General features: G+C 47.0%; 1 protein-coding gene across 1 annotated transcript in view; it reads right to left on the bottom strand.

Annotated features, from left to right (window-relative positions):
* Nucleotides 1-21,356, bottom strand: part of Nr5a2 (nuclear receptor subfamily 5 group A member 2) — a 94,627-nt gene that overhangs the window by 21,473 nt on the left and 51,798 nt on the right. The window contains exons 5-6 of the mRNA XM_048356867.1: nt 15,057-15,176; nt 6,920-7,067 (exon numbers count right to left, since the gene is read on the bottom strand). Coding sequence (XP_048212824.1) covers nt 6,920-7,067; nt 15,057-15,176 — 268 coding nt within the window. The remainder of the gene's footprint in view (nt 1-6,919; nt 7,068-15,056; nt 15,177-21,356) is intronic.

Raw genomic sequence — 21,356 nt, forward strand, 5'->3', positions numbered from 1 at the left:
TATCGAGCCGGGCTATCTCCTGAATGCTAATCAATTCGTTCTGAATTTCAAATGATTATGGAAATGTAAGGAAACGTTGTTTGCCTGGCTGCAGACACATGTGCAAAGCACTCATACGAAGACACACGTGGCTCTGTCTGACCGAGTACAGTACAGAGTACAGTGTACAGTTTCTCTAAGGGAGACTAATCCTCTAGAAAATGCAAGCGGGGAGACTCCATGCTAACGGCGAAGCAGCAGCTGGGGACATTTCCTCTCGTGTGTCTGACTTCGCAGGGACGCATTCACTGGACCCACGAGGAGGGGACAGATTCAGCGGGGAGGTGCCCGGTCGGCTAGACTCGAGGCCAGCCCGTGATGGCGGGCGTGTGAGCCCCTGGGATTGCGTGGGGAGCGGGCTACCACGGGGCAAGCGCGGCGCCCAGCCCCAGGAAGGGCTGTCACGCCGCATGCCACGAAACCACCTTCCGTGAGGCTGCGTGGAAGAAGCATTCACTGACACGCAGGCTGTCACGGTCACCTGCCTTCCTGCACAGCCACTCGGCGTGAGACAGGGCTTCCCGAATTTCCAACCCGTCTGAACCTTTTATAGCACTTTCAAAAGCAAGGGCCAGCGACTGAGGAGAAGAGGATTGCTCTGCTTGTGTGTGTGTGTATGTGGTGTGTGCTTACACATTGTGGTGGTAGTAGTAAAGAATCTGAACTCAGGTCTTTGGACTTGCTAGGCAGGGAAAGTGAATTTGAACTTATGATCATTTAGGTTTCTGAATGGCCACTGAATTATGGCCCCGGAGAAAATATCAAATGATCCAGGGGCCCATGCGCAGTAATCCTCATGGCTCAGGAGGCTGAGTTCTGAGGACCATGGTTCATAAGCCAACCCAAGCGGAAAAGACTGGTGAAACTCTCCTCTCCAATTAACCAGGACAAAATTAAAAATGGAGCTGTGGCTCAATGGGTAGAGTGCCAGTCTTGAGAAAATAAGCTAAGGGTTTCAAGCACCCAGTCCCAGCGCATGTATACACACACACACACACACACACACACACACACACACACACACACGTCAAATCTAAGAGGTAGCAGTAAGCAATATGAAAGTCTTCCTTTGGCACGAGTGAAAGGTATAAAGCTTTGAGGCAAAGGCTTTCTATAAGCTCTTGAATCTAGAGTTCACAGAGAGATAAAAACGAAAAGCTTCTCCTATTGAGAAGCCAAGAGAAAGTCCAAGTTCTATATAACTTCAGTCGGCCCCTCCCTTCCACACGTCCCCTCCCCCCGGAACACAGAACATCTCCACTGAACATGAAGAGACATCTTCCTTGTCATCATTCCCTCGACCATCCACTCCAACAACGAAAGGACTGACCTCCTATCAGCTGCCCTGAGTCACGTAGAGATGGTTGGGAGGATACACAAGCAGAATGGCCTTTCTAGAAGGCGCTCCGCTATCCACACCTGGTGGGGCTGAAAAGGGGCTGGGGGGTAGCACGGCAGCCAATCTCCATCCAGAACACCGAGGAAGGACTCAGTGCTGGGATTGCTCGTCGGACCACGTTCTTCAGATGATGGTTCCAGTTCCTGACGCCATTTTGCCCACGTCCATGGTACCTCCATCAGCCCATACAGTAGTCATTTGAAAATACTGACTGATGAGTTCCAAGGCCTGTTCCAGAGCCCAGGGCTCTGAAGCAAAGAAGCCGATTGGCTACGGGGCTTGTGGGTTCCAGGCCCGGCTCTAACCCTACACAGCTGAGTAGCATCTGGTTTTGCTTCCTCATCAGCAAGATGAGAGGGAGGGACATGTTGTCCTTAGGACTGCTCCTCTGGAGGGGAGAAGCGAAGTGATTTACTCATGCAAAGACATACGGTTATTGACCAACTACTACTGAAGGGAGCCTTCTAGAGCACTTCTGTGATTATTTCAAACAAATTAAATGCTGATCACCAATAATTAGGTTCCATTTGTGATTTTTTTTAAACACTATTTTTTTGTCTTTTAGTGGTTTTGACATGTGACTGCATTTGTTAGGCTTTTCAGCCTTTTTTTCTTGTTCTGGTTGTTTCTGAGATAGGGACACACTTGTTGCCTGGCTGACCTGAACCTCAGTCTACCTGTTTGTGCTCCCTGCCATAGCGGGGGTGACGGGCATACACCCGGCCCTCGATGTCTGCCTGGGCTGGCCGCCAACTGAGATCCTCTTGAGCTCAGCTTTTCGCCGAGCTGGGATCGCAGGGGAGGGCCACAGGCACCCGGCTTAGGATTTGCTTCATGAGGGAAAGGAAAAGTCTTCTGCACAGTCTCAATTTTCCTTCTAATAACCCCTTCTCCTAATACCAAGATTTATATGCTAACTCTAAAACAAAAAAGATGTCAAACACCCCATGGCATCTATTTCTCGGCCTCTCTCCGATCTTCGCACTTGCTTGTTACGCAGATTCTTTTCCAATTAGCTAATCATGATTGCTTTTTCCAGTACCTGGGTTTTACAGTCAGGTCCTTAGGCTTGTGCGTTCAGCTTGTACTCTACCACTTGAGCCACGCCTCCAGGCTGGGTTTCTGCTGCTGCTGATTGGAGGTAAGAGTCTCACAGACTTTCCCAACAGGCTGGCTTGGAATTGAAGTCCTCTAGATCTCAGCCTATTGAGTAGCTAGGATTTCAGGCACGAGCCAATGGTACCTGGCTAATTCAACGACTGCGTTTTTACAGTTTTTTTGTATTTCCTGTTATATTTTCAGCCTAGAAGTTGCATTCATTTAGGAATGCAATAAATATTTATTAAAAAACCCATATCTGTCTGTCCAGTCGTGTCCAAGAAGCAAGAGCAAACACAGCACCCTGGCCATACTGCCCCCTTTGTCTAGTGCTAGACGGGGATCATTGAAAGGAGCCACAACCAACAACATGAAGAATATTTGGCTCTGCCTTACGCAACCTCCTGTTTTCCATGGTGGGGATGATCTTAAAGGCCTTTCAACACGTGAAGGGTCACGTGGAATCCTTTCTAATTTGCTGGCCAAGTGGTATCGCTGTGGATTTTTCTTTCATGCCGTCTGTTGTCAGTAAAGCTTCCCGATGGAAGGTGCCCAAACTTGGTGAACAGAGTAGACATAGAGTCTAAACACAATGGAGGGGTTGGAGGCGTGGCTCCATTGGAGAGCACTTACCAGTGAGCAAAAACATCAGGTACTATGTTCCAGTCCTGGTCTCGGACTTGTGCCAAGCCCAGGGGTCAATGCCCAGAACTCCTTTCATCCTTTTATAGATGGAGGAAAGAAGATAATTTATGACACACTGGGGATAGTCGTTAAGGGAAGAAGGGGACCGAATGGCTCTAGCTGCTCCCCTTTCCACGTGGAATATGAAAAGGTCCAGAGGTACCCAGCCACACTGGGTGTGATGGCGAAGAAAACCTCAGGCCAGGGCAGCCTCTGGCTACTTTGTGCACAATCGTTTTCCTGATGAGCTTGAACGGAAATGTCATTATTCCAAGATGCTGCCATTGAAAGCCTGCTCCGTAGTTCTGACCTTGTTTCCCAGAGAACTGGGTGTTGGGGAGTTTTCCTGGCTTGCTCTGTATCCATAGCGATCCCCCAAACCCTCCACATCTTTCTCTAAGTGGTTTATTTGTCAGTGAGGGTGGACAGGTACTCAGCCACTTTGATTCCTTGTTAGAAGTTAGAAGTATACACCAATAAATAAACATTACAATTTCAAAAACCTTTGGCCTCTCTCTGATCATTAATTTTAACTGGCTAACTTAGAAAATTTCCTTTTCTGCCAAGTGTTCAGTGGGTGCAGATCATCTGACCTCATAGTTAGGCAACAAAACATGACAATTTAGCAGGATTTAAAAGCATATTACATAGGGGCTGGGAATATGGCCTAGTGGCAAGAGTGCTTGCCTTGTAAAAGCATATTACAGTCAGGTCCCTGGTGGCTCATGTCGGTAATCCTAGCTACTCAGGAGGCTGACATCTGAGGATCATGGTTCAAAGCCAGCCCAGGCAGGAAAGTCTAAGAGATTTTTACCTCCAATTAACTACCAGAAAACCAGAAATGGCACTGTGGCTCAAAGTGGTAGAGTGCTAGCCTTAAGCAAAAAGAACTCAGAGACAGTACCCAGGCTCTGAGTTCAAGCCCTACATGCACATGCTCTCTCTCTCTCTCTCTCTCTCTCTCTCTCTCTCTCTCTCTCTCTCTCACACACACACACACACACACACACAGAGCACAAAACACACTACAACTGGCAGAGGTATTGTTCAGGGTCTACTATAGCATATGAGAAAGAGAGAGAGAGGATAAGAAAATAGTATTTTTCAGCTTTTCCTTTCCTGACTGAGTAGTATAAGCAACTGGTGTCTGTCCACAGCTTCTTTCTGAGCATGACACCGGATGGCCCTTGGCTACCTGTTCCACTTCCTCTGGTCCCCTTGTTGTAAAGAACAACAGGTAGGAGGAGGAGGAGGATGGCTGTTCTGTGAACTGCTGCCAGTCTGCTGATCCGCTACTGTCCCTGTAGACTATTCTATGTGAGCAGAACTCCCTGGAAACCCACGATCGGCCCTACAAACCCCTACTTCTTAGCTCTGCCACAGCCTGGGCTGTGTGAATTCTCTTCCTATCGTCTGCCACACCTGCCTCTTTCCACATGGCTTTCAGAAAGCCAAGTCAGCCCATGCTACCCTACCCTGCTGTGTTGACACAGAATCAAAGCAGTGGCGCATACTCTTTCTTTTTGGAGGGGGGACGGGGGTGAGGGGAATAGGAAAGTACCACGATTTGAACTCAGGATCTTGCTCGGCAGGTGCTGTACTATTTGGGTCACACCTCCGTCCCTTTTTACTTCTGTATGAGCCAGGCTAGGATTCGGATCCTCTTACTTGGGTGACAAGAGGGCACTGCAAAGTCAGGCCCCTCCTACTTGCGCTGTGTTGGATCGTCGGTGCCTACTTCAGTCCTCCTTGGAGGATTATTGGGTGCACGGGAGCCCCAACCTCCCATGCCTTGGCTCTGGACCATCCAGCTGGGTCTGCCGCTTCCCACGGGCCAAATCCATGCCTAGTTATTCCGTGTGTGTGTGTGTGTGTGTGTGTGTGTGTGTGCACATGCGCACCCATATGCGTGCCAGTTCTGGGGCTTGAACTCAGGGCCTGGGCACCGTCCCTGAACTTTTGTGTTCAAGGCTAACTCTGCTCTACCACTGTGAACCACAGTTCTGCTTTGGGTGGCTAGTTGGAGATAAGAGTCTCGTGGACTTCCCTGCCCAAATGGCTTCGAACTGCGATCCTCAGATCTCATCTCCCTTAGTAGCTAGGAATACAGGTGTGAGCCACCACGCCCAGCTTCCCCCCCAACTCTCTGTTCTGGCCAGTCCAGTCCAGTCTCAGAAGGTTGATAAAGTCAAGAAGCAATCTTCAGTATGGCTGGTGGGTGATTTGGTTCTGCCAAATGCTAGGAAGTGAGACGACTTTAAATATTTGATCACGAACATGTTATACGATTACATCTTCCACTTAATTACCAATTAAATGTCCTAGTTTAAAAGACTCTGATCTTGCTCTAAATCTGAGTAATTTGAGAGAGGACAGAAAACAGGCCTGTGCTAATTGTTCCCGTAACTCTGCAGGAACGATTCCTGGGTAACAGCCTCAGACATAACTTGCATGGAACTTTCTCGACTGCTGTGACTCACAGAGAAACCACACACAGGCAGGCTGAGCCTCTGAACATTGCATCCACCAAAGTCAGCGTCTCTTTACATTTTCAGTGACATCTCTTTTTGCTATATTTATCAACCTTCCAAAAATAGGAAAATTCTTTTTAAAAACTTTTAAAAAGTTGACAGTACGAGAAAAATTAACTCTGGTCCTATTATTTCAAACTATTCTTTTATTAGGAACAGTTGTGTAGTGCTGTCCAGAGGAATTTTCAAACAAGAATGACCACGTTGGCGAGCACACACATCTGTTTTCCTTTGCAGTTTGTTTTATCGTTTTATTTCTTGGGATACGAATTCACAACTGTCTTATAGTGGAAGAATGGAGAAAAAACATATGCGGGAGAAATCTGATTTGTGCTTCTTTTTAAATTTTTTTTTTCATTCAAGGAAAGTTGCCTCCCTCAGCTGTCTGCCAATGAGAATAAATGAACTTGGCCAAAAGTTTATTTAAGTTGGCTTTATTAAGCCAACAAAATACAGAAATCAACGAAGGGACAGGCAGAAAAATCTGTTCCTTTGAAGTCAATAAAAATCCATCTCCTTAATCCTTTTTTTATTCCAAGCAGTGGTGATTTTTCTCAGCTGGCTCGCTGAGAACCTTGATTTAGCTAATCTGTCTTGCTTACTTATCTTTCGTCTCCAAAGCTTTGTTAAAGAAACATTTTTTCCCTTGACAACTGCCATCCTTTACAGTTGCAGGCCGGTGCATTTGCTTGTAAACACTCTCTAGTTAATCCCGACAGAAAACTGTAAAACAGGCTTTTAATTATGATCCATATTTGAGAAGGAGAAAAGCAACGGTAGGTCGAGAGCCGAAGCAAATGGCACCGAGGCGCCATCCACGGCAGAAGGACCGGGAAAAGCTGAGCATCCATCTGCGCTGTGCTACTTCCACTAGACCTCTGTCATGGCTTCATTGACTAGGGTTGAATTGCCCACCATGGGAGGAAACGCAGAATTCCAAGCGAGTAGCTGCTACATTCCCATCTGTCCCCTCAAGGGCTAAGAATCACGTAGCCATGTGTCTATCAAAATGCATTCGTGTTGGATGACTTCGTGACTTGCATGGATAAGGTGAATTATTTTGGCGGGGGGGAAAAAACAACACTCCTAGTTAGACATCAAGAAAGCCCGTGTTTGGCCTGATTTAGTTATGTGTGGTTATTCTGAGCATGCCAGAAGACTTTCTTACCTGAACTAAAGAGCACCAGGAATTTCAGACACACGAAGTCTCTCTGATCGAACTGCAGGGAGCGGAGCTTGGCCACCAGCTCCTGGGCGTGGCTCAGGAGGTTGTGGAGCGTGGCGCCGGCTTGCGAGGCCACCAACGAGTAATCCACCTGCAACACACACACACACACACAGCCGCAGCTTAGAGCAACCACGGTGCACAGAAGCTCGGCCTGCGTTCCCGGCCCTCCCCTCCCCCCCTGAGCACACGCACACGCGCGGAGGGCACACCACTGCCGGGGCAGAGAGTGAGCGGACGCGGGCCTCACCCTCAGTGTGTATCATGTCTCCATTCAACGGTGTGACCTGAGGGTAGGGGTGGGAGGAGTAGGGGGGGGCAGATAGGGGAGGACGACAGGGTGACCGTGAGCCAGGTCCCACTGTGTTCATCATCTGACTCGTGGAATTGAAATCAAAAGTTCCCCGGACACAAGGGCGTTACCAACTGGCACGTGGACGCTGAAAAGCGTGTCTGCACGTATCATGGGACTGCATTCTAGCATAATTCTGGTTCGTAAGTTGTGTGCTTGTGAAAGGTGATGAAAGGATCTTCCCCCGCCCCCCAATGAGAACGGGGTCTCAGGATACGGCCTGAGTACGGTTCTGAGTACCGGGATTACACTCGTGGGCCGCCTGGCCCAGCTTTGGAGGATTTTTTTCCAATGTACTATTTCCTTAAAAGCTACGCCGTATGACTAGGGGTGTCGGGTGATCTTGCCCGATTCCATCACATGAACAAATCTCTCGCTAAAGACAGAAATGACTTCATAGGGGGAATTTCTTAGGATGGAGGGGAAGGACTTAGTAGACCCTTTTGCATTTAAGAAAGAAAAAAAAGCCCTGCCAAACAGCAAGCTTAGGTTGTGTGCGGGGATGGAAGAGATTCCGCTCGTGATCAGAAGTGAAGACATCGAGGTGGCGGCCGCCGGCGGGGCGGGGCTCTGCTGCCTTGTGGTGGTTGTTGTTTGCAGCCTAATGGGAAAACTCAGTTGGCTGCCGGGCCTCCCTTGCTTGTTTGCCGAGCGGGCCCTCAAGCAACCAGATCCTCTTTTAGGTGCATTTAATATTTGCAGAAGCAGCAAATTTGTCTGGGAGGCGAGTCCTCATCTGCCACTCACCCAGTGCCGGCTGTATTAAATTTTTATATTTATTGACATTTCATTACCATAATTGACTGCAGTTGCTTCTCTAGGAGCAAGCACGGGGGCAGCCTCTTAAGCAGAAGAACTAGTCCCCGGAGTCGAATTTGCAATTAAAAACAAGGCAGCATGGATTTTTTTTTTTATATTGTGTAAATATGATGAGTTGAATTTTCAGCCTTAACTAGAGAATACGCGGGGTGTGCAGAAACCTCTTTTCAAGAGTGGGAGAGAATTATGAGTCGATGGAAAGGCGACACCTCCCCCAAGGCGTCATTCAGTGTAGATGGAGTCAACCGCGCATGAAACAGCCACCCGGCAACAGGGCTGCCTTGCGCCTGTCCCGCGCCAGGCTGGTCTGTTCCTTCAACTTCCACATCCGCATTCTAACAGCCCCTTGGACGGTGTTTCAGAATGTATCAAAGTAAAGGCACCCCAAACCCCAGTCTGGGCGACTCAGCAGGGTGAGAAGAGGGGCGGGGAGAGACCTGCCCTGCCTGCAAAGAGCTACTCGAGATAGCCAATCCGTGGTTGTTATGATTATTATTAACTATCAGTATGAATGAACTCAGGGCCTAGAGACTGTCCGTTAGCTTTTTCGCTCAAGGCTGGTGCTCTATCACTTGAGCCCCGTCTATACTTCTGGCCTTTTGGTGGTTGATTGGAGATAACAAGGTCTTTCCTGCCTAGGCTGGCTTGAAACCAGGGTCCTCGCCTCTCTGGGCAGCTAGGGTTACAGCTTGAGACACCAGCACCTGCCCATCTGGGGCTTTGTGAGTTCTCTCACAGGGAACCTGGGGATTTCTGGGGATTTCTTACTTAAAAGCAGCTTCTGAGGTCGAAATGACTTAAAACCTGCACATTTGTTTGTTAATTCTGTTAATAATCCAGACTGACCATCTCTAATCTAAACATAAGAAATCTGAAATGCCCCCAGTCTGAAATTTTTGGAGCACCAAGGACACAAGTAGCAGACTTCACACCTGACCTTTAGGCTGTAGGTGTAAGATAGATTTGAAACAAATTTCATGCTTTCTATCCCCAAGACAGCCCATTATGTATATGCAAATATTCCAGTTCCGAGACTTATGGCCCTCAGCACTCAATCTGTAAAGGAAATTCTGTAGACATGAAAGGGCGGGCGAGATGTGTGAATGACAGCAGGAAGGCCCAATGAAGTGTCAGCATTGGAGGAAGCCGGGGACTCAGGAGCTCTGGACTAAAGCTGCCACTTACAAAGTGCTTTGGGAAAGTCAGCGGCCATTTCTACCTCACAGTGCCCCGCTAGATCATCAGACAGGTGACAATGATAAGGCTCTTCACTTCTGTGATCATCAAGATATACCGAGCTTGGCGCCCACGCCTGTAATCCTAGCTGCTCAGGAGGCTGAGCTCTGAGAATGAAGGTCAGAAGCCAGTGTAAGCGGGAAAGCCCACGACACGGTTAATTCGCCAAGGAACCATCAAAAAGCTGAAGGCGGAGTCGTGGCTCAGCTGGTGAAGTGCCAGCCTCGGGTTAAAAGCATAAGCGAGAATGTGACGCCCTGAGTTCAAGTCTCAGTACTGGCACACACACACAAAAAAAAGTTGTCCTAGTTGGAACAACATTTCAGATTTAATCTTGGGAATATCTGAACGTGAGATGACTATAGCTCAATGTATACCAAGCACATTTCGTTACAACTTAAAAAAAAAACACTAGCTAAGCCCTGAGCTGGGAAGATTGTTTAAAATAAAGCACACATATGCAGCACTAATTCTTTTAAAATTATTAATGAGGCTAATTACATACGTAGTCCTGACAGGTGTGTGAAAGCAAGTTTGACTACTCAAATTTCATACTTGAAAAGGTAGTGTACTATCCATCGAAAGAAATCTTCAGGGGGCTGGGGATATGGCCTAGTGGCAAGAGAGCTTGCCTCGTATACATGAGGCCCTGGGTTTGATTCCCCAGCACCACATATACAGAAAACGGCCAGAAGCGGCGCTGTGGCTCAAGTGGCAGAGTGCTAGCCTTGAGCAAAAAGAAGCCAGGGACAGTGCTCAGGCCCTGAATCCAAGGCCCAGGACCGGCCAAAAAAAGAAAAAAAGAACTCTTCAGATGGCCCAGAATTCTACATTGAGTGAGATTTGTCAGTGAGGTGGACCGTCAGAAATCAATTGGCACAATAACAACTTTATAGCCTAACATTTATTTACATGCTAATTTGAAAGCTCCAACATGCTTATTAAATAGGAGCTCTGGTCACATTTCTTTCAAGGATAATTTATCAAACTGTATGGCTCTAAGGGAAGAAGGGGTGATTTATCCCAGAAACAGGACCCACTTCTGCAACTTCCGGACATTTTATTGCAAACATAATTATATTTTCATTGTTGAATGCAGAGTTTGTGTTCATTTCAGGAGCAGCTGGCCTTGTCTTTTATGTACTTAGTAAAATGAATTTATTGCCCTCTTACATGTAATCTCTATGCCATTAAATCCAAGGGAGAGATGGAAGAAATACGCCAATCCAATATCCCCTTTGGAGAAATTTCACTCATCATGAAGAAAGGCACAGTTTTAGCTAAATTGCTCTTGGTTTTAATCTCAAAGAATTTGATGACTTGTCTATGGTAAGGTGCCTGTCATTTTAATGTGGCACACAATAATAGAAGATAATAAGTTGCCACTAAGCCTTTCCCTCAGGGCAATGCTACAGTGGTAGTTAATTAGCTGCAATATGCAAATAGTAAAATCTGACCCCATGTCAAGTCCTCTGTTATTTTATACACACAGGTATGTGTCTATGTGTTTGGAAACCACTGGATAGGAAAAATCATTGTCATCAATAGAAGATGTTGAGCTGAGCACCTATGGCTCACGCCTGTAATCCTAGCTACTCAGGACACTGAGATCTGAGGATTGCTGTTCAAAGCCAGCCTGGGCAGGAAAGCCCATGAGATTCTTATCTCCAATAAACTACAAGAAAACAAGAAGTGGAGCTGTGGCTCCAAGTGGTAGAGTGCAAGCCTTGAGCAAAGGAGCTCAGGGACAGCACCCAGACCCTGAGTTCAAGCCCCATGACTGACAAAATAAGAAAGGAAGGAAGGGAAGATGGAAGGAAGGAAGGGAGGGAGGGAAGGAGGGAGGGAGGGAGGAAGGGAGGGAGGGAGGGAGGGAGGGAGGGAAGTTAGGAAGTTGCTTGGTGCTGGTGGCTCATACCTGGAATCCTGCCTACTCTACTCAGGAGGCTGAGACTTGAGGATCATGATTGGAAGCCAGCTGAGGCATTCATTAGCAAGCAAAAATCCAGAAATAGAGATGTGGCTCAAACGAGGCTGTGATAAAGCCACGTGAGAGTGTCAGGCCTTAAATTCAAGCTCCAGCACAAGCACAACACACACAAGGGAACAAACAAATGATACCATTTGCTTCTCAATGGAGTTATCCGGTACGAGCTGGAAAGTTGCATCCTCTTATCTAATTGTTGGCCCTGTTTCTCTTGAAGCTTGCACCCTTATCTTGTTGACCTCACAAGCACGTCACCCCTGAGCTACATCCATGTAGACCATCTCTTCCCTAAAGAAATCCAGTCTGGGCTTTTTCTTCCTCTTGGGTTGTAATAAACCCGTGAGCTACGGTGAGATGCGGCGAGCAGGGAGAGTCCAGGAGCCTGGTGCGGGAGTGTGTAGCGGTCTGTGTGCACACCACACACGCGTTTTGAGGTGATGCAATGTTGTTGTCTGGTGGGTGACGCTTGAGGTCGGGACTTGGGCTCTGTGCTTGCTGACCGGGGCCTAATCTGACAGGATCCTGTGGTGAAGACCCCGAAACAGAGGTTCCGCACGCAGAGCAGGAAATGCAAATGTACGGTGAGTGTTTAGTGAAAGTTTTATCCAGCAAATCCTGGCCATTCTCCCATTTGGAAGGATTTCGGGGCTGGTGTGTCTGCCTCAGATTGCCAAGGAGGGAATGATTGGTCTGATAGTTGGGGGGGGAGGCACCCCTCTTTCGAGAGGAGGCACAGTCACCTGGCAAGCCTTGAATGCACAACCTGCTCTTACACTTTCTCCTGGGAACTTGGCTGGCATCTTAGCTGAGCCATGGCCTTTCCTGAGAAAGTGCGCATGGCAAAGTTCGCGCAGCGGGTAACCCCGGCTGCCATTGCCCAGAAGTGACATCTCCTGTCTCTACTGACTTCAGGGCTCTGTCTCATCGTCCGCTCCTCTCATGTTCTGATCTGCCTTCCCCTATCAGCCCAGCAGAAGTACGTGTCCGATATAAACGGAAAAACAATAGTTCTTCTGACCACGCTGCCTAGAGGGGAATTTGGCTTGCTTGATTAGCATAGTATGTCTGAACTTTCCCTGTGACCTCAATGTAAGAAACTCAAGACAACGCCCTGGCAGAGAGAGACTTCTGCCACGCTTTCAAATCCACAGTCCACACAGGCCCGTGGCAAACGGTACGTCCTTGCGTCTCCGTAGCATATCAATTATTTTTAAAAGTACAAAAAAAACCCACACCACACTACTTACATAAAATACATAAAGTTTCCAACAACTGGGAGCGAATTCTAACAGTAGATTTGGAGTACTGGCATTCGTGGTCATATTTTTCTGGTTTCTAGATTTTTCTAAATACTCAAATAATTTTACATAGATAAGTGGTAATCACATTGACACCATTTCTGAATAAATGGAACTTTTTTTTTTCTTCTTGCCCATAGTGGGGCTTGAACTCAGGCCCTGGGCACTGTCCCTGAGCCTCTTTGTGCTCAGCATAGTGCCACGTGAGCCACAGTGCCACTTCCGGCTTTTTCTGAGTAGTTTATTGGAGATAAGGGTCTCATGGACTGTATTGCCTGGGATGGCTTTGAACTGCGATCCTCAGATCTCAGTCTCCTGAACAGCTAGGATTATTGGTGTGAGCCACCAGCACCCTGCTAAGACTATTTCTAAAGCGCTGGAATGGAACAACACAAGCCTATTTCCTACCATTCTAAAGGAAATGAAATCAATTTGCGAGCTGAGTCTTGTGCTTTTAGTGCAGTAGCCAGCCAGGGGAGGCATACCAGAAACTGGACTCAAAGATGGGTACGTTTATTTTCAAGACTTGGGTTCACAGCATGAAAATGCCCAACCCCAAATAACAAGCATGGGTGGTCTAGCTCATATTTTGTTTTTGGTTTTTTTTTTTTTTTTTTTGGCCAGTCCTGGGCCTTGGACTCAGGGCCTGAGCACTGTCCCTGGCTTCTTCCTGCTCAAGGCTAGCACTCTGCCACTTGAGCCACAGTGCCGCTTCTGGCCGTTTTCTGTATATGTGGTGCTGGGGAATCGAACCTAGGGCCTCGTGTATCCGAGGCAGGCACTCTTGCCACTAGGCTATATCCCCAGCCCTCATATTTTGTTTTTAAGACCTACAAAGGCATTCTCTCTACTGGGTCGGGAGCAGAGACGAGCTAGGGATGGGGATGTTTGAATTGGTCCAGGCTGCAGTCACTCTAAAACAATGCTTGCTTTTAATTTGATTGGGAAACTGACATTAATAATACAACAAATGGTGTGGAGATAGCCTTTCATTTTCAAATATGCACTGCTGTGGTTTCGCAGGACATAAACATTTATGGCTGAACGTAAAAGATCACGGGGCCTGAGTGCCAACGTCACCATAGCGAACAATGAGGTGGGCTAAGGGAATCACGGAGTCCTGTTCATTCTACTTTACAGTCAGTTGTAGGGAGGAAGGTGAAAATCCTAGAGGAGCTTGCACACATTCGACAAAGTAGGTCCATTGGTAGGTTTTCTCTGAGTCTTGCTAGGAGTCTCACAGCCTTTCCTGCAAGGGTTGGCTTTGAACTACACAATCCTCAGAGCTCTTTCTTAATAAGGTGAAACCAATCGTCTTGTTAACAGCCATCCACAGACCACATTGCCACACAGGCGTCTTCAGGGCCACCTCGGCCTGGACATGGGGCCGCTTTCTCTATTCTGTCTGTCAACCCTGACCTGCAACACTCTTTAACTTTCAGGAGGACAGCACTTTTCTCACTAATCCTATAAAGCCAAGGGCAACCCAAGGTCAATGTGCATGCTAGGTAGGCGCTTGACTACTAAACTCCAATCCCCAGAGCAATACAGATCTATTTTCTTTTTTAAGTTTTAGCAAGTTTTTATTTTACTGCAACAGGGTTAAAAGAGGGGAAAAAAGAGAGGCCTATCCCATTTATTTTGCAGGAGATGGGAATTTAAGACTCCTAAGAAATATGTCTTTCTTCAACTGAAATCTATAAAATCCCAAATCCTAGCTCGTCAGGAGGCCGAGGTCTGAGGATCACGGTTTGAAGCCAGCCCAAGAGGGAGAAATCGGAGACTCTTATCTCCATTTAACCATCCAAAAGCTGAAAGTGGAGCTGTGGTTCAAGTCGTATAGCACTAGCCTTGGGCAAAAAAGTTCAGGGACAGGGCCTAGATAGACCCTGAGTTCAAACATCAGGACTGGCGCCAAAACAAAACAAAGAATAAGGCCCAACGGTATTTTTCTAAGTGTTCTGACTGTGTATGGCACTTGAAGTAATCCCCACCAATACCGTTTCGACATAGTAAGGACACTGCCATCCACACAGGCGTTCAGTGGTTAACAGCAAGCACGGCACGGTAAGGCAGAGGCCTAGGGGGAAAGCCTCGGATACTCCATGGACGTTGGCTTCGCAATTATTCTGCCTCTTGGAAGCAGATCTCTCCATCCCCCCAGCGTGGAAGCGCAGCGCGCTCCTGATTATGTTTGCTTTTTACAAGTTTATCTGTAATCATCAGAGCAGGACCTAAGTGCAGCAAGTCATCATTTCTAAATTATCTGCAGCCAATGGCTCCCATTCAAAGCACAAGAGTGCTTCTGACCTAGTTAAATCCCCCCCCCCCCACCGTTCTGAACAAGCCTAATAAAAAGATGCTTTTTTTTTTTTTTTGTACACTCACTTGTTGCCCAGTAACCAGGAAGATGGACCCTTCCTTCCCATGGACCACTTGCCGGTAGATGTGGTCCAGGATTAAGAGCTCGCTCCAGCAGTTCTGAAGCAGCTTCATTTGGTCATCAACCTGCAATCCAGAAAGAAAAACAAACACAAACACAGGTAAGTTATACATTGCCTTTGTAAGCCAAGATATCTCCACCAAGGGTCACTAGAGAATGGACCCAGAATTTGCATCCCTTCTCTGTGACTCATTACTTCATTTGGACTCTATCTATCTATTTATCTATCTATCTATCTATCTATCTATCTATCTATCTATCTAGAATATATATTATCTATTATACATAAATGCTTCAGTTTAAGTATTTATAAGGCCTCAACAGACTCTACGAGGTAGCCTCAAGCAGCCTGTGCTCAGGCACGTCCAGGGTGATTCATGGAACAGAAGTGGACGGCTGTAGCTGCGCATCACAAGCTGCGGCGCTGAGCAACGGTTTACAGGGGAGGAAAACAGCAGGACCGAGCAGTCACGTGACTCGTGGAGACAGCAGCAACAGCTGTGTGTATCCCAGCCCGGCCTGGCAGGCTCAGAACAGAGCACTGTCCCCCCCCCGCCGCTGGTTCTCGGGGTTAGCCTGCCATTGCCTGTGCAATTTACATCATTGCCCCAAATATTTTATGAACTTCAATTTCCTTTGCTGAAAAATGGGGCCAAGGCCAAGCATCTCCTTTACAGGAAGAGCTATGAAGAGTGAAAGGGAAGTATTTGGTTATTCACACGCATCTCAGGCCTTGTCCATCTCACCCCCTGCGGCCACACCATTAAGTGACAAGACCACACCTGTGACCTGGATGGTCTACTGGGACGCCTGTCGTCCCAGCCACTCAGGAGATTGAGATCTGAAAGATCACGGTTCAAAGCTAGCCCAGGCAGGAAAGTCCATGAGACGTTTATCTTCAATTAACCACCAAAAAGCCAGAAGTAGAACTGTAATAGAATGCCTGCCTCCTGCAAGCAAGAAAGCGAACATTACCCACATTTTGAAGGGTTTCACTTTTGACTTGACTCCCTTTTAAGCTGGCAGAATCGGCACCATTCCTTCCCACGTTCGGATCAGAAAATGCGATCTTAGAGATGCTCAAGAATTCTTTTTCCCCCCGCCCCCTCTTTCAAAGTCTAGGCTGATGCCAAATGATACCAAAGAAGGTCCTAGAATTTTCGGAACCACATTCATTGAACTCACTTTCCCAAATCACTTTTCTGCGCCCATTCGGCGGGACTGCGGTTTGTCGGTGCTGATATAATAACGGTGGTAGGAGTTTGTGGCTGACCTCACTTCCGGGTGTGCTCGACCTGGTCTTGAGAACCCCGAATGCCAGGTGGAGACAAGAATTTGCTTCCCAGCTGTGATAGTGTGGCCACACCATTTCCCTCTCGTGCCTAATGTTCTCAGATGAAAGTTGCATAGGTAAGATCAAGTGAAGCGGTGAAAGCCATCCATCCGCACAGCCGTGTGAGGCGATCCACCAACTATGAAACAAACCACAGGGGCTCCCCGTAGAAACGCCACGGAAGCTCTGTGCGACAGGAAAATAGTGGGTGGAAGACACAGCTCAGGGGAGCCGCGCCCACCACCCAATACGGGTGAGGTCCTGGTTCACACACCAGCATCCTTGCCAACCCCAGAGCAAGGCCCAGGGGCACAGACCTCCACAAGACACACCATGCGCATCTCCAACTCAATGGGCACCGGTGGCCCAGGCCTGTCATCCTAGCTGCTCAGGGGGCTGAGTTTGAGGATCCTTATTTGAAGCCAGTCTGGGGTGATAAACCCAAGAGACCCTTATAACCAGTTAACTGGCAAAATGTTGGAAGTGGAGGTGTGGCTCAAGGGGTAGAGTACTGCCTTGAGTGGAAAAATGCTGAGCGAGAGCCTATGTCCCTGAGTTCAAGCCCTAGGATCTGGGGGTGTGCGCGCACACATACGCACGCACGCACACACACACACACACACGCAAACACACTTCATCCTAGATGCCTGTGACGACCAAAAGAACCTGATGCAGTTGCTACTTGTGTCTAAGTGTCTAGCCTGGTTTAAAATAGCATTAAAGGTAAATACAGTCTCTGCCTCTGTGAACATGACACTCACGGGCACCACTCCCATGTTGAAATGAACTAGACAACTTGTGGGTGGGGTCGGGAGAGAAAAACCCGGAGAGAAAAACCCGGAGAGAATGAGGAAAGGAGTGACACTGTCCAAAAGGAAGTGTTGTCTTTACCTGACTTATATAACTGTAACCCCTCTGTGCATCATCTTTCTAACAACAATTAAAAATGTAAACTTAAAGAAAGCGAAGAACAACAAATTACTTTCCCGGGGAAAGTGCCCTGTGCCCTGAAGGGACTCAGCGGGCAGTGGGTGCTACGTACGTCCTTCCTAAGTGGAATGTGGTGTTCACCAGTCAGATGAGGCCACTACCAGAAGAATCTCAGCAAAGCACTACCCGGGAGGCTGTGGCCTGTCATGGGAAGGCACGCCTGGCATCACACCCAGAACAGTCTCCCGCTGACCTCGCTCGGATGCTCAGTCATTTCAAAACCTGCTGACCTTTGCTCGGCAGGTTTATTACTTTCTCATTCATTATCAGCATCTTATTTCCAATTTATCAGTCTATGATGGCAATTTGGTTTTCTTCCCCTTTTGTTTTCCCATATGATACAAAGTTTTAGTTATTGATTTGGCATTCTTTCCAAGGAAACCCAAAACGCTGGACTTTGAGATTGGCTCTGTAGAGGCAATCGTACTCATCACTGGTGGTAATGTGACCTGGAAGAAGGATGAGCTTTCAAAGTCCACTTGGAGATGCAGAACGGGGATTTCTGCTTAAGGACCCAGTTATACAGGAAGAAAAATCTATGATTCCTGTTTTAGAGGTTAAAGGGAAATCAAAGAGCTCAGAGATGATCCGTTGGCCATGTGACAACGTGGAGTGAGCTTTAAGAGAAATGCAGCTGCTGGAGCAATGGAATCCCAGTTCTTCCTGCTTCGTTTGGATCACATGATCACTCTTCCACATACTGCAGGGCAGAAACGCTTATCCTGGCAAGAGTTTGTCAAAATGAAGGCATGCTAAAATGATAAGAGTCTAAGTTTACACCTGTAATTGTAGCTACTCAAGAGGCTGGATTCTGTTTTGAAGCCATCCCAGGAAGAAAAGTTCATGAGAGTCACCAAAAAACAGAACGTGGGGCTCATATGGTAGAGCACTAGGCTTGATCAAAAAGCTAAAGGGGGGAGTTGCTAGACCCTGAGTTGAAGCCTTAGTACTGGCACCAAAAACAAACAAACAAGACTAACTCTTCAAAGCCTTTCTTCTAGAACACTGAGGTTGTATATTCTTCCTAGTTCCCATGCTTATTTGGGAATTACTAGAACAGATGCAATGGAGTATGTCTAACATCCGTAAGCTGTACTTTCTTTTCTTTTGGTGTTGGTGGTACTCAGGGCCTTAAAAGCTTGCTAGGCAGGCAGTCTACCACTTAAACACATCCCTTGCCCCGTTTTTCCATGTTCCCATGTTCCTGTCATCACTTCCGTGAGGATCTTTCATAATTTGTTTTTTTTACAAAGAATGAGGATGTTTGATCTGTCTGTCTGCCTTCATTTGAACTGAGTTCCACAGTGTCAGGCTGTACAAGAGGCACTCAATAAACGCTTGTGACCTGCAGGAACAAATGATTGAGTTACTTTCACCTCTGCACAGGTGGGCTTCTCCCCGGGTGTCTAGGTGCCTGCCAAAGGACCCGAAAATCTCTTTCAGTGGTTGTGACATGCAAGATAAGTGTGGTACAAGATTGTCACTGGCACCTGACCCTTCTCACGCAGGTCCTTGGTAAAGACTTGTTGACGGATTGCAGTTTCAGTGCCCCTCCCGAGCAATTGATTCCTCATTTCCATACCCGCTGAGGAGGTTTTCCATGACGACATTCCATTTCATTGTTTTCCACAATTGATTATGTGATAGTTTATGTTATGTAGACATTGATGAGGTGGAGCTTCAGAGGGACATTATTTTTATGCAGCAGGATGAATAAAAGGCCAGGGGCAATGGGGCAACTGATTTGTTTTCCAAGTCTACATAAGGAGTGCTGGCAGAAGCCAAGTGCTTGTGGCTCACACCTGTAACCCTAGCCACGCAGGAGGCTCAGGGTTCGAAACCAGCCCAGGCAGTCCTTAAGACTCTTATTTCCAACTAACCACCAAGAAGTGGGAAGTGGAGCTGTGGCTCAAGTGGTAGCAAAACACTAGTTAAGGGTAAGGAAGCTCAGGGAGAATGGAAGGCCCAGAGTTCAAGCCCCAGTACCCGGATTCCCAAAAAAAAGTGCTGTTAATTTTCCGTTTTTTTAAAAAAAGGGATGACAGTTGAGAGTAAGAGGAGAAAAAGAACTTATGTAAGTAGATTCTCCAGATGTTAAGGCTGCCAATGAACAATTTGATTTCGGGTGGCATCTGAGAAGCTGGGGAAGGGAACTAATGGGTTATAAATCCTGTTATCTATCAAAATCTGTACCTGATCGTTTAGCAATTCCATTTCAGATACTCCTGGGTTATCAACTGTCATAAAAAAAAAAAAAAGAAGGGGTTATCTCAGAAAGCTAGTTACTCATCCAAGAAACTATTAGATTGGTATCGTAGATAAGGAGGCAAAGGGGCACGGTGTGGCGATAAAGCAGGACTTCCCACAAGCCACCGCACCCCTCGGGAGGAGGGCCGACATCCCCAGGCCAAGAGCACATCTGGCAAACAACGAGAACAGAAACACGGGGAGACCTTTCCAAATCCTTTCCGCAGCCCCTCCGAGCGAGCTACCTTCCAACAGCTCAGGAACCGAGTTTCTAACTTCCTCTTTCTTCTACGGAGACTTTAAAAGACTGACATCAGGAAGCCAGTGCCAGGCTGGGGCTCATGCCTGGAATACTAGCTACTCGGGAGATCCAAGAAGGAAGATTCAAGGCCACCGCAGGCAGACGTTCTTAACGCTAATCATCTAGCAAGAAGCGGAAGTGGAGGTGTGGCTCAAGAGGAAGAGTATCAGCCTGCAGTGGAAAAATCCAAACAAGACCACAAGGCCCTGAGTTCAAGTCCCAATAACATAACTCTCTGCCTTTGTCTCCGTCTCTGTCTCTGTCTCTCTCTCACACACATACACACACACACACACACACACACAACCTTTGTCTGCAAGAACCACAAGAAGAAGCACCTGCAAGAAGAGCAGGGCAGAGGATAAATACATTATTCTAATCCTGGCTGCCCCAGGCCTTTAAGCCCACTTTGCTCTCTTTCTCGGGCAGACTTCCGGAGGTGTGAGGAAGGCAGAGTGTAAATCAGCACTTGATTTTTCAATACTTTTTATCCTCCTCAGTCACTCCCGACTCTTGGATGAACAGCTTTTGGATTAAAGTTTAATCTACAAAACAAACACCAACCATACAAACCAAAGAATGATTTCAAGATTTCTCAATATCACTGCAAATGAAGTCCATCTACTATTTAATTTTTTTCTAGTTAAAAAAAAAGGTTTTGGTACACTGGATATTGTATATATGACTACCTGATCTAGGGAAGGGAAAGGAAAATGAGGGTGTAAGATATCACAAGAAATGTATTCACTGCCTTATTATGTAACTGTACCCCCTTTGCCCAACACCTTGTCAATAAATTTTAATTAAAAAAAAAAGGAAAAATATCCCTGGAGATAGACCATCATTTGTGTGTACATGTGACAACTATGACACTTACAAAGGCATATTCAGAAACAGAGAGAAGACGAAGAAGATCCAATCGCAAACAAATCCAAATCAGCTTATCAAATCTGAACGAAAGTCTGTTTTGGTTGGGGAGGGCAGTCAGGGCACTGCTTTAATCCTTTACTGTTTTTCTTTTGAAAGAAGACAGACAATTATCTGAAACCTCTACAATAAACTGCTACAAAGTCCAAGAAAAAAAAATGATTTCACATTAACAACGATTAAACACGCACTAAAAACAACATGTACAAGAGAACAAACAGCCAGTAAAACTCCCTGGTCAATTGTTACAATGCCCAATAGATTTATCGCGAGAGCCCTTCCCCTGGGTGACTGGCAGCGAGTCCCGCATGCTTCCTAATTGAGTTAACACTGCTTCACAACATCTATCAACACTTGGCCAGGAGATACGCTATTCTGGCCCCTTTCTATGTTTTTCCAATGGAGCAACAAAGAGCCTCCTCTCTGACTCCCTTTCTCCAGGCACGG

Source organism: Perognathus longimembris, chromosome 11, assembly GCF_023159225.1.
Source record: "Perognathus longimembris pacificus isolate PPM17 chromosome 11, ASM2315922v1, whole genome shotgun sequence".
NCBI classification, from domain to species: domain Eukaryota; kingdom Metazoa; phylum Chordata; class Mammalia; order Rodentia; family Heteromyidae; genus Perognathus; species Perognathus longimembris.